This window comes from Heptranchias perlo, chromosome 23, assembly GCF_035084215.1.
Source record: "Heptranchias perlo isolate sHepPer1 chromosome 23, sHepPer1.hap1, whole genome shotgun sequence".
Classification (NCBI taxonomy): domain Eukaryota; kingdom Metazoa; phylum Chordata; class Chondrichthyes; order Hexanchiformes; family Hexanchidae; genus Heptranchias; species Heptranchias perlo.
The window spans coordinates 21,803,171-21,817,621 of NC_090347.1; the positions used below are offsets into that span (position 1 = coordinate 21,803,171).

A 14,451-nucleotide genomic window follows, 5' to 3' on the forward strand; every position below is an offset into this window, starting at 1 on the left:
TAATAATGCATCCAGATAGCTAATGGAGCCTTTGAAGAAAAGGTACATTAGGGTATACATTCCCTCCATTTTGTACTGGTAATGAAAAAGTTAGAAAGGAAACAAAGTGGGCAAACTGGCTTGATACCTCGTGCTCACCTTTCTGCTAACATAAGCAAACAGAGAGAACAAAAGAATTAAGCTAATGTGCATGACCCCTGCTCTAGACAATCTGCAAAATGCTGCGGGGTGAGGTTGAAAAGGGATATTTTCTATTTTTGTTCTGATAATTAGAACAATTCAGGGCAGATCCAGGGGAAGGGTGGAAGAGAATAATTAACCACATTTGTAGTGAAAAATAGGAACTTCAAACATGAATTGAGGACAAATAATTTTCCTATTAAAAACTTTAATTAAAATGCAATTCAATTATGCCGCTCTGCTGTGTAAAACAAATAATCTTTCAAAAGCAAATTTGCCCTCTATATCTCATATTAACCAGGTTGTAGTGGCTCACTTTCGCTTTGTTACAGCATCATTTTAAGTATTTTTCCACCAGCTATTTTTTTATTTGTAGCAACACTTATTGTCCATACTTTTTTTTTAATTAGGAAGACTCTCTTCTAAATGTCGTACAGCTCTGAAAGGCCACAACAACAGGGATAGTGAACTATTACAGCCACTAAATTACAGGGAATTTAACTACAGGGCCAAGACCCAGGTTAATGATTAGAGTGGGGAAGGACGATTTCTTTGTATTAAGTGCAGCAAAATTGTAAACCCATTCTTGATAAATGGGTTTACAATTTCACCACACCTAGCGAACAGTGGAAATCTTTTACCCATAGATGTGTCAAATTTTCCATTAACTTTTAGCGCTTCAAAGTAAAACAGTTTACAAAGTCAAGAGCAGAACAACGCAAGAGAAGATGTTCTTTTGTAGAATCAAGTATGTGCTGCTTACAGAATTTGCCTGTAATCTATTGTAAATTATTCACTGATGATACAGCATAAAGGAAGATAACACCATCCCCTCAGCATCAATGCAGATATATAGTACATCACATGTCATGGCTGGCGACACTATATCCGAATGCTACACAAAATAGCAGGGATTTAAAACTATTATCACACAAGGCCAAAACAGCTATCACTGTAAATCTATTATTCCATATACATTTAAGGAATTTAAGTTCTTAGAAAGCATTTTGCACTGAACATTTGATAATGGGCAATAAAATAAAGAGATCTGCCAAGTCTAGAACGATGCCTGTTTTGTACTGATACTTACGCTCCGTATGTGGGGATAGGTGGGGGTGGGGGTGCAGCGCGGAAGGTGTTGTAAACAGCGCGACCTCGCCCCCGTAAATGAGCTCCTCTGTAGGCCACAGCTGCTCCAGCTCCTGGGTAGGGAAAACCAGTCACTAGAGACAGAGAGGAAAATCAGGTTTACTAGATTGCCTTGCATTCATTACAGCTCAATTAGAAGCTAAATTGATTAAGTGTTTCATACGAGCACTCATTTGATTGATCTCATTATGCAGCATATTGCATACAAAGATGTAAAACATCCCTTACAAAATGTTTCTTAAAACTTGCATCTCTCCAGCACTGCTCAGGTGCAGAGTGATATCTCAAAGTGCTTTACAGGGTAGTGGAAAAACAGTAGACACCAAAGAGGGGGAAAGGCAAAAAGAGAGGCTGAGAGGAGGGCTGAAAGCATAACTGAGGGGAAAGAGGTCTCAAAGAGGCTTTTGAAGGCATTTAGAGGGAGGGAAGTTATGAGGTATAGTTGCTGGAGAAGAGCATTCCAAAGGGTGAGGGCCTAATGGCTGAAAGAGCGGCCAATGATGGTGGAGTGGGGAAAAGGAGTAGGCTGGTGTTCAAGGATGGGAGGATGCATGCAGGGCTGTATGGATGGAGAAGATTGCTAAGGCAGTGTGGGATGAGGCCAAGGTTTCTTATGTCAATTCACTGGGGCATGGGGAGCCAGTAGAGTTCTCAAGGACAGGGTTGATGGAAATATTGGCCTTAGAATGGGTGAGAATGTGTGCCGCAGTGTTTTGGATAAGCTTTATTTTGTGAATGGTGGAAGCCAGCAAAATGAGCATTACAGACATTTTCCTTGAGATAACAAAGGCATGAATCAGAGTTTTGGAGCAGAAGGAGAGATGGGCATGTTATGGAGGTGAAAGAAAGTGGTCGTGGTGATAGATGAAAGGTGAGGGAAGAAGCTGAGCTCAGGGTCGAGCAGTGCAACAAGGCTCCATACTTCTGGGCTCAGCCTAAGATGGCAGTCAGGGAGGTCCATGGAGTCAAGGCTGGGAGTGTCCAACTACAATTCAAGTTGTAAAATTTATGTACATAATCTGCTTGTGTAGTTTGCATTAAAACTACACAACTAGGAGAATGAAATATAAGCTGAGCACGACATCGGAGTTTTAAGCAGTTTGCTGTTCATCTGTTTAAAGTGTCCTGAGCCTGGTGCTGCTTAAAGTGCAAGTGAGTGCAGCAACAGTCGATGATGGCAGGGGTGATTAATCTCTGTTGAAGCTGACACTCCTTGGCTACCTTCTATCACCACCAACAACACTGAACCAGATAGTGTAACAATTGCTGAAAATTTCCTGTTGAATAGATATTTTACTGAAAAGTTTAGCTGCTCCATTTTACAACTTGAATTGTAGTTGGACACTCCCAGCCTTGACTCCATGGACCTCCCTGACTGCCATCTTAGACTGAGCCCAGAAGTATGGAGCCTTGTTGCACTGCTCGACCCTGAGCTCAGCTTCTTCCCCCACATTTCATCTATCACCACGACCACTTTCTTTCACCTCCGTGCCCATCTCTCCTTCTGCTACCAAAACTCTGATTCATACCTTTATTATCTCAAGGAAAATATCTCTAATGCTTATCTTGCTGGCCTCCGCCATTCACACTGAATGAACTCAAATGCAGCAGCTAAGCTCATTTCTACCGTTAGTTTCCCGCGATGGAAAATTGCCACAGCTTTTTCTGAAAGCTCATTAACAAGGCCTTTAACAAGTAACAGGAGATTAAAAAAACATCTATTTTACCCTTTTTTAAGGTGGAATACAGGAAGTAACAGAGAAAGAAAAAAATGTCGGGTTCATCTTATCTCCTGGTTTACTGCCAGTTTTAACAGTCTCTGCCATTGTTGCTGGTTACTATCCAGCAAGTGGGGCACCCACATGGCCACTCAAAGGACTTTTATAGGGATATGGCTGGTTCCTTTAGGTGAATGGGAAATTTTTCAGAGTTAGTGAACTAAGCGTTTAAGTGTTTTTAATGAATGTGAAATTTGTGTATGCTTCATGTCATACAGACGTACCGACATGCGCCAGATGTAAAATTTACTAATTATACAATTTTTAAAAAAATGAGACAACAGCGGTAAGAAGAGCCTTTTCAACTTTTCAGGCCTGTAAAATTAAGCAGGACTAACCAGTGAGTAAGAAGTAAAAGCATAAATAAAACTGCAGCCTGGGTTTTGTGGGCCAGATTGCCAGGAGTCAAAGGCTAGAAATGGCCCAGGTGCTGGAGCTTGGATACTCAGCTGCGGGCACAACAGTCATTGAGCACCAATAATAACTGACTAGTGTAATGAAGGAAACAGAATCCCAACTCTGTGTGTTAATGAAAGCATTCAACTCAGCCCTATTCACTGACAGCACTCCAGTTCATCTTTACAGAACACAACCAAAATACAAGGCACCTGACTGGAGTGAGCGTGCTTTTACTGATAAGTTATAATTCACTCAAGGAAAAAAATACAAATGGTTCAACAGTGTGGGCTGCATTCTCGAATGTGTTTAATTCTGAACTCAGCAGTGATTAATGAATAGAAGATGAGGCAGATCGTCTTTCATATGCATGGAAGACCTCAACACACTGGAGGTCACCAATGCAACATCCTGCTACTTGTTCTGTCATTTAAAATAGAACTTGTTCTACAATTATCATGGTTATTTTCATTGCATGATAGTTCATTATTTCACTTCAGTGAAAATAAAAATTGGAAGATGAAAAATAGAGAAATTTGGATGGTGCACTATGTTACACACTGACCTTTCACCTCTAGGTCCTGGGTTCAAATTCAGCCCAGGCTGATGCAATGAAAGTCTGTGTTTGTTGCCGATAAGTGTCCTAAGTGACATGAGTTTGGGTAGTATCAATCCAGCTCTTACTGGCTATGGGGCCAAATCACTATTTGACAATCTCATTCATATGGCTGTATAGGGGGGTCCTCTTCTGAGGGAGGGGGAGGCTGAGGTAAATTGTTGGGATAAAGCATCTAACCATGTCGTATCTGACCCAGGAGTATTTGATGCAGACACAGCGATGCTGAAATAATGGGGGATTTTTCAACTTACTGCTGGAGCGAAAATTGGCATTGAAATCAATGGAAAGGAAAATCAGCTGGTTTCCATAATGAGACCTGCAACGCTGGTTTTATGTTCCAGCCGTAAGTTGGAAAGTGCTTTCTATGTCTCATGTGTCATGGTTTTCCAGATCTGAGCTACTATACAAAGTTTTCAGTGAGTTCTTTATAATGAAAGTGGCCTCAAGCATACAATAGCAAAGTTATCAATATGAGGCCTTGGTGCAAAATCTATTTCAAATCACCTCCTGGTACAATCTGTATTGATATTTTTCTTCATAATTATCATATCTAGAAAATTCCAAACTGTGACATCAGAAGGGAAAATATTTTATAACTGTGATGGGGCGATCTCCTCTGAGTGCTATTTCCAGCAAAATCATAAACCCATTCTTTTAGAATGTTTTTACAATTTTGTATGAAATAGTGACTGGAGGAAATCATCACCCAGTCAGTATAGTGATATTAGACTAACATCTCACCAAAGAAAGCAATCAGTAGCCTTAAGAAGCAAACTCCAGAGTATAATGCCCCACATGGACACCAACATTGCTGTAACCTGTACTACTGGTCTGAGGCAGGACCTTGTGGAGTGCATCTGGCAAGATCCTGTGGGTTTCCTATTGGGAAAGAGCTTCCACTGTGCACTGAGCTCTGGTTCCCCTATGGATAGTTTTTAATTGTTAGAAACAATATTTTTTAATATTAGGACAGAGCAGGCGGGAACGTCAGCTTTCTCACAACATTAAAAGTCTAGTGTTACGCCACACTTGAGTTATATCCCACTTGTTGTCCAGCCCAAGTGATGTGAGAATGCCCTCTGGAGGGAAATCTTATCCTACTTGGCTTAGGTGTTTTCCATGATCACACTGGGGCCTGGGCAACTTATTACAGTTGGGACCTGATTCTGGAGTTATGCTACCACTTTGTTGTCAATGGGCATCAACATGAAAGTGATACCATTACTGTACCCTAAGATTCCAACTGGATATCAAAATGTGAAAACAGTTAAATTCACAAAGCACCATGGTCTTACATTCAGTAGTGGTCTCAGGGCACCATAGGGCAGTGCTGGAAATAATAATTTTGGAACATTCAATAAATTATTATGCAGCGTGGCATTTATTTATTTTTTAAATGAAACATTATAACCTGGGCTTCAAAAGTTTAACATACACAAATTCCAACAGAAAGTTTCTATCAATGAATGCGTCAATGAATTTGAAGAAAAAGCCACTGTGACAACATCCCAATCTTCTGAAGATTGATCGTCTGCAGCTAGTGTCCGGAGTACCAGATACAACTCAACAACTAAACACCAGCCGATACTGATTGTGATAATGCTGCCCAGGGTCTTGCATTGTTACATTCAATGTGGGACAGAGTGTTAAGCTCAGCTAGCCTGAACTGAACTAAATGTTAAGGGCACTTTCAGAAACCCAGGTTATTAATATAAGTTCTGACTTAATAGAACACTTTTAAACATTTTGATGGCTCATATCTCTTTTATTAAAACCAGAATTAAAAATGATTTTAAAATCTTGAGTCTACAACTTAAGCGGTAATGACAAAATTCTGTTCTTTTTTCCCAGCTATCACTGGATGATGTAATGAATTAATCAGCAAACATCAGAGGCATGGCCATGTTCAAAAGCATGACATCACCAATGGGACAATCAATTAATTACTAGGGTAGGCATAGGGGTGGGGTGGCTATCTTTTTCCCAATCCAAAACCAGATGGGTATTTATTTGGTTCAGGGATGGTTCTTGTAGAAGTGAAGGTTACCACAGCATTAAGCTTTCATGCAACTGAATCCTTCCAAATCAGCCCAGGAGACATCTACCACTTCAGACAGTCTGCAGCGCATACATGTATCAAGCAAATGATTAATGCTATGTTTGTATGGGACAAAACCTTCATCACTTTCCCTACAGAAAGGAGGTATCAGCTGGATAGGTTGTAGATCTCTCGCTGGGTGTCAGGGTACCCTCAAGTGCAAGGTAGCATAGATAGCAGTCATTTGGATATCAAAGCTCTTCATATGAACCCCCATGGCTTTCAGGAGGAGAAAGGATTTGTACTCTGATCACAGAAACATCACAATGCACATCCAGGAAGCAGCCATGATGCCTTCAATATGTGACATTCTAAAATTCCTGCATGACTTGAAGGATAAAGAACAGTGGGAAGATGGATCTTATGAGAACAGGGCTACTTGTGTCTTTGCATTCATGGCTGCTGACCTCACTGAGAAACCTTTTTATAGCAAAGGAGTGCCTTGGCCTGGACTCCTCGCATCTGTTTACTCAGCTGCCACCCCCATGAAAAGTTTGCCATGCAACTTATCAAATGATAGTGTCAAGAAGGTCACTGGCTGTGCACAATGCTTTAAATGGTATCTCCCAACAGGTGCAGAGTTCCCAATTAAGGTATGTAATATGGTTTTGTGTTACAAGAAATGTGTGCAAAAGTGAGCAGCACACTTACTTTTGCTTTGCTCCTGATACTAGCACACTTTTTCCTATTTACAGCCAGGTATGTGAGATCTGGATAAATGCAATGTTTTGGTCGGCCACCTCCCTCCATTCAGCCACCATGTGTGCTTTAATGGATGGTGGCTTTTAGCCCCAAAGGTACCCTCCGTCTGTGCAGCTTTTGTTGCGGGACACCCAAATTTTCAGCATCATAGTGAGCATTGTTTCCCATATGTCTCCAATGTACCATTATGAACAATTAGTTTACTTTTCTGCCACCACCACAACTTCCCCTTTTATGGTGAGTTGCAACCCCAGAAAACAACAAGAATAACAACAACTTGCATTAATATAGTAAAGAAAAATGTACCAAGGTGTCTCATAGAGGCATGAGGAAAAATGGACGCCAAGTCAAAGGAGGGTGACCAAAGTTTGGTCAAAGAGGTGGATTTTAAGGAAGATCTTAGAGGAGAGGGTGGACGAGAGGGGGAGTGATTTAAGGAAAGAATTTCAGAGTGTGGGACCTATAAAGAGCTGCTGACTCACTGGAGGTGTCCTTAAGGGGGTGTTAATCCACTTGCATATGCTAATGAGGGGCCTAGCACCTGTTTAAGGACCCCTCACCAACATTTGTTAGCGCTGGTTTTGTTGGAATTGCTGCGGCCTAACTAGCAGCTGTCACCAAAAAGTAAGTTTTTAAAAAAAAATTTACCTTCCTGTCGAGCCAGGAGGATCAGGATTGTGCCTCCAGGCTCCACAGCACTCCTGAGGACTGTGGAGCCTGGAGGCACAATCACCCCCCCCTTAGAACCGTACCATCAGTTATGCACCTGAAAATGGTCACAACAAATTTTCCCCCCGGTATTCTAACTAATGATTCATATGGGCTTACCATTACTTCTTTGCTTTTGAATTTTGCGCCCCTATTTATAAAACCTATAATCCCTTTATTTTTTACAGCTTTATAATCATGTCCTCCCATGTTTAAAGATTTATGTATCTGAACCATTAAAGTCTCTCCTTTTAAAATGTAACCTTTTAACGTATATCCCTGATGTTATCTTTTCAAAGTTGAAAGGTCTTATCGACCCTACTGAGGCTTTCTGATTGTGTATTCTGAGACAGAGTAAAATACTTTGTAAGGATTTCGAGAAGAAAATAACCATCTAAAATGCAGAAAAATAAATCTACTTTCTGCTAATTGCAAATTTCACAGGATGACATGCTCATGAATGTGTTCATTGAAGTTTCAGCACAATGGGGGGCTATTTGGCCTGTGCCAGTGATTGCTTTACATAGGCTTTTAATTTCATCTATTTTCTTACGCAAACGTTGAAAACTCCTTTTTTTCTGCTGCATGTCATTGGCAGGAGAGGAACACAGATTGGACACTGACACTGATAGTGTATATTTAGCATTTTAATATTTAACATTAGAATTACTTTAAGGGATCAATTATTTGTTAGAATGTTAAAAAGTTGCCATTAGTAATTCCGTGTGGGATTTAGCTATACGTGCCATTATATTTTGCAGTGAACACATCGCTTAGAGTTCAGCTCGCCTGAGCTGGACTAACTGATCCAATCCTTAAATTCATTTTAATGCCTTGGTTTCTGGCAACCTCTAACCAGCTACAGCAGTCAAAACTATTTCTGCGAGACAATCACACAGATTAAAAGCAATTTAAACAAAAAGCGAAACATTTCACAACTGAAGAATTCCATATACACGTCTTGTGCGAACTAACACACTTGTACAAACAGATTTTGTTTTCAGCTTTCCTCGATTCCCTGAATTTGCATAACTCCTTTAGCCAGCTGATAAGACGAGCACTTTAAAATTTTATCACCGGGTTCTTTGATTTTCCATTCCAAATTCTTCTTACAAGAAGGCACCATCCAGAGATAATGCATTAACTACTCTAAGTAATGCTCCCAGGATTCCCCAGATAGCTCTGCCTCGTGCTGCATGCTCCCAGCTATTTTCTTCTCATAGAAAAGACTGCTTGCAGCCACTTTCCTCATATGTCGGTCTCTGTGTTAAATAAAGAAAGAACGTGCATTTCATAAGGCGCCTTTCATGACCTCAGGATGTCCTTTACAGCCAATGAAGTGCAGCTTTTTTGAAGTGTAGTAACTATTGTAATACGAGCATATGAATTAAGAGCAGGAGTAGGCCATTCGGCCCCTCGAGCCTGCTCTGCCATTCGATAAGATCATAGCTGATCTGATTGCGACCCCAACCTTACTTTCCCGTTTACCTACTATATACTTTGACTCCCTTGCTTAATCAGGAATCTATCTAAATCAGCCTTAAAAATATTCAATGCCTCCACCACTCTCTGGGGAAGGGAGTTCCACAGACTCACGATCCTCTAAGAGAAAAAATTTCTCCTCATCTCCTTCTTAAATGGGAGACCCCTTATTTTTAAACTGTGGCCCCTAGTTCTAGTCTCTCCCACAAAAGGAAACATCCTCTCAGCATCTACCCCTTCTAGTCCCCTCAGGATCTTAGATGTTTCAATAAGATCACCTCTCATTCTTCCAAACTCCAGTGTATACAGGCCCAACTTGTCCAACCTTTCCTCATAAGATAACCCCCTCAACCCAGAAATCAGTCGAGTGAACCTTCTCTGAACCGCCTCCAAAGCAATTATGTCCTTACTTAAATAAGGAGACCAAAACTGCACGCAGTATACCAGATGTGGTCTCACCAATGCCCTGTACAACTGTAGCAAAACATCTCTATTTTTATATTCCATTCCTCTTGCAATAAATGACAACATTCCATTTTCCTTCCTAATCACTTGCTGTACCTGCATACTAACTTTTTGTGATTCATGTGGTAGTGGTTGTTGGAGGCCAATCATCACTGCCCCAGGACATTGCTGCAGGAGTTCCTTGGGGCAGTGTCCTAGGCCCAGCCATCTTCAGCTGCTTCATCAATGACCTTCCCTCCATCATAAGGTCAGAAATGGGGATGTTTGCTGATGATTGCACAGTGTTCAGTTCCATTCGCGACCCCTCAGATAATGAAGCAGCCCGTGCCCACATGCAGCAAGGCCAGGCTTGGGCTGATAAGTGGAAAGTAACATTTGCGCCAGACAAGTGCCAGGCAATAACCATCTCCAACAAGACAGAGTCTAACCACCTCCCCTTGACATGCAAGGGCATTACCATCGCCGAATCCCCCACCATCAATATCCTGGGGGTCACTTTTGACCAGAAACTTAACTTAACATAAATACTGTGGCTACAAGAGCAGGTCAGAGGCTGGGTATTCTGCAGCGTGTGCCTCATCTCCTGACTCCCCAAACCCTTTCCACCATCTACAAGGCACAAGTCAGGAGTGTGATGGAATACTCTCAACTTGCCTGGATGAGTGCAGCTCCAACAACACTCAAGATGCTCGACACCATCCAGGACAAAGCAGCCCGCTTGATTGGCACCCCATCCAGCACCCTAAACATTCACTCCCTTCACCACCGGCGCACCGTGGCTGCAGTGTGTACCATCCACAGGATGCACTGCAGCAACTCGCCAAGGCTTCTTCAACAGCACCCCCCAAACTCGTGACCTCTACCACCTAGAAGGACAAGGGCAGCAGGCACATGAGAACAACACCACCTGCACATTACCGTCCAAGTCACACACCATCCCGACTTGGAAATATATCGTTGTTCCTTCATTGTCGCTGGTTCAAAATCCTGGAACTCCCTACCTAACAGCACTATGGGAGAACCTTCAGCACACAGACTGCAGCGGTTCAAGAAGGCAATTAGGGATGGGCAATAAATGCTGGCCTTGCCAGCAACGCCCACATCCTATGAACAAATAAAAAAGTGTACTAGGCCACCCAGATCCCTCTGTACCTCAGGGTTCTGCAATCTCTCTCCATTTAAATATACTGCTTTTCTATTCCTACTGCCAACGTGGATAAGTTCACATTTTCCCACATTATACTCCATTTGCCAATTTTTTGCCCATTCATTAACCTATCTATATCCCTTTGCAGACTCCTTACGTCCTCTCCACAACTTACTTTCCTACCTACCTTTGTGTCATCAGCAAATTTAGCAACCATACATTCGGTCCCTTCATCCAAGTCATCGATGTGGATCGTAAATAGTTGAGGCCCAAGCACTGATCCCTGTGGCACTCCACTCGTTACATCTTGCCAACCTGAAAATGACCCATTTATGCCTACTCTCTGTTTCCTGTTAGCTGACCAATCCTTTATTCCCGCTAATATGTTACCCCCTACACCATGAGCTCTTATTTTGTTTAGTAGCCTTTGATGTGGCATCTTGTTAAAAGCCTTCTGGAAATCCAAGTGCACCACATCCACAGGATCCCCTTTATCCACTTTGCTTGTTACTTCCTCAAAGAACTCTAATGAATTCGTCAAACACGATTTCCCTTTCACAAAGCTTGTGACTCTGCCTGATTGCATTGAGATTTTCTAAGTGCCCTTCTATAACCTCCTTAATAATAGATTCCAGCATTTTCCCTATGGCGGATGTTAAGCTAACAGGCCTATAGTCTCCTGCTTTCTGTCTCCCTCCTTTCTTGAGTAGAGGCGTTACATTCGCTATTTTCCAATCTGATAGGACCCTTCCAGAATCTAGGGAATTTTGGAAAATTATTACCAATGCATCTACTATCTCTGCAGCCACTTCTTTTAAGAACTCCCTTCGAAGTAGTGACACGGGATCTTTTATTTCCACCTCAGAGGGACGCCGAACCTCGGTTTAACATCTCAGCTGAAAGACGGCACCTCTGACAGTGCAGCATTGCATTGATGTGTCAGCCTGGATTATGTGCTGGAGTGGGGCTTGAACCTTTGACCTTCTGACTCTGAGGAGAGAGTTCCACCACTTAGCCCAGGCACTGGCCCCGAAATTCTTCGTGTCACGATCCTAGTGGTTACACAGGGATCGCGCCTGCCTGTGCCCTCCAGCACTGACATTGCCAGAATTGTAAACAATTTTACAACACCAAGTTATAGTCCAGCAATTTTATTTTAAATTCACAAGCTTTCGGAGACTTCCTCCTTCCTCAGGTAAATGTTCAGGAGCTCCTTGAAGCCGACGCATTTATACATATAGAACAATACATGGTGTTTACAGACTGCCCCTGCAACTGCCCGTTGCCAAGGCAATCACCGTGTTCAGACAGAGAGGTGTCACCTGCAGAACCCCCGAATACACATTCAACAAAAAAACAAACAGGAAAAAAAAACAGAGAAGAAAAACAGAGAGAGGCAGAAACATCCGGAAGGCAGAGAGAGCCAGCAAATGACCCATTATATTAAAAACAGATAACATTTGTTCGCTGGTGGGGTAACGTGTAGCGTGACATGAACCCAAGATCCCGGTTGAGGCCGTCCTCATGGGTGCGGAACTTGGCTATCAATTTCTGCTCGACGATTTTGCGTTGTCGTGTGTCTCGAAGGCCGCCTTGGAGTACGCTTACCCGAAGGTCGGTGGATGAATGTCCATGACTGCTGAAGTGTTCCCCGACTGGGAGGGAACCCTCCTGTTTGGCGATTGTTGCGCGGTGTCCGTTCATCCGTTGTCGCAGCGTCTGCATGGTCTCGCCAATGTACCATGCTCTGGGGCATCCTTTCCTGCAACGTATGAGGTAGACAACGTTGGCCGAGTCACAGGAGTATGAACCATGCACCTGGTGGGTGGTGTCCTCTCGTGTGATGGTGGTATCTGTGTCGATGATCTGGCATGTCTTGCAGAGGTTACCGTGGCAGGGTTGTGTGGCGTCGTGGACGCTGTTCTCTTGAAAGCTAGGTAATTTGCTGCGAACGATGGTCTGTTTGAGGTTGGGTGGCTGTTTAAAGGCGAGTAGTGGAGGTGTGGGGATGGCCATAGCGAGGTGTTTGTCCTCATTGATGATCCCCCACGATGACGGCATCGCTGCGACAGCATCAATACTCAACACCAACAACAGCCAATCTCCGGAAGCCATCCTACAACTCATCCGCTTCATCCTGGATCACAATGTCTTCACCTTCGATAACCAGTTCTTTACCCAAACACACGGAACAGCCATGGGGACCAAATTCGCACCCCAATACGCCAACATTTTCATGCACAAGTTCGAGCAGGACTTCTTCACTGCACAAGACCTCCAACCAACACTATACACCAGATACATCGACGACATTTTCTTTCTATGGACCCACGGCAAGGAATCACTAAAGAGACTACACGATAACATCAACAAGTTCCATCCCACCATCAAGCTCACCATGGACTACTCCTCAGAATCAGTTTCTTTCTTGGACACACGAATCTCCATCAAAGACGGGCACCTCAGCACCTCACTCTACCGCAAGCCCACGGACAACCTCACGATGCTCCACTTTTCCAGCTTCCACCCTAACCACGTCAAAGAGGCCATCCCCTATGGACAGGCCCTGCGAATACACAGGGTCTGCTCAGACGAGGAGGAACGCGATGGACACCTACAGACGCTGAAAGACGCCCTAGTAAGAACGGGATATGACGCTCGACTCATCGATCGACAGTTCCGACGGGCCACAGCAAAAAATCGCATAGACCTCCTCAGGAGACTAACACGGGACGCAACCAACAGAGTACCCTTTGTCGTCCAGTACTTCCCCGGAGCGGAGAAACTACGCCATGTTCTCCGCAGCCTTCAACATGTCATCAATGAGGACAAACACCTCGCTATGGCCATCCCCACACCTCCACTACTCGCCTTTAAACAGCCACCCAACCTCAAACAGACCATCGTTCGCAGCAAATTACCTAGCTTTCAAGAGAACAGCGTCCACGACGCCACACAACCCTGCCACGGTAACCTCTGCAAGACATGCCAGATCATCGACACAGATACCACCATCACACGAGAGGACACCACCCACCAGGTGCATGGTTCATACTCCTGTGACTCGGCCAACGTTGTCTACCTCATACGTTGCAGGAAAGGATGCCCCAGAGCATGGTACATTGGCGAGACCATGCAGACGCTGCGACAACGGATGAACGGACACCGCGCAACAATCGCCAAACAGGAGGGTTCCCTCCCAGTCGGGGAACACTTCAGCAGTCATGGACATTCATCCACCGACCTTCGGGTAAGCGTACTCCAAGGCGGCCTTCGAGACACACGACAACGCAAAATCGTCGAGCAGAAATTGATAGCCAAGTTCCGCACCCATGAGGACGGCCTCAACCGGGATCTTGGGTTCATGTCACGCTACACGTTACCCCACCAGCGAACAAATGTTATCTGTTTTTAATATAATGGGTCATTTGCTGGCTCTCTCTGCCTTCCGGATGTTTCTGCCTCTCTCTGTTTTTTTTCTCTGTTTTTTTTTCCTGTTTGTTTTTTTGTTGAATGTGTATTCGGGGGTTCTGCAGGTGACACCTCTCTGTCTGAACACGGTGATTGCCTTGGCAACGGGCAGTTGCAGGGGCAGTCTGTAAACACCATGTATTGTTCTATATGTATAAATGCGTAGGCTTCAAGGAGATCCTGAACATTTACCTGAGGAAGGAGGAAGTCTCCGAAAGCTTGTGAATTTAAAATAAAATTGCTGGACTATAACTTG

General features: G+C 43.5%; 1 protein-coding gene across 5 annotated transcripts in view; it reads right to left on the bottom strand.

Moving 5' to 3' along the window:
• rbfox3a (RNA binding fox-1 homolog 3a) overlaps nt 1–14,451 on the bottom strand; it is a 139,108-nt gene that overhangs the window by 36,734 nt on the left and 87,923 nt on the right. For all 5 annotated transcript variants that reach the window (XM_068004508.1, XM_068004509.1, XM_068004513.1 and 2 more), the window contains exon 7: nt 1,271–1,403. In XM_068004508.1, coding sequence (XP_067860609.1) covers nt 1,271–1,403 — 133 coding nt within the window. The remainder of the gene's footprint in view (nt 1–1,270; nt 1,404–14,451) is intronic.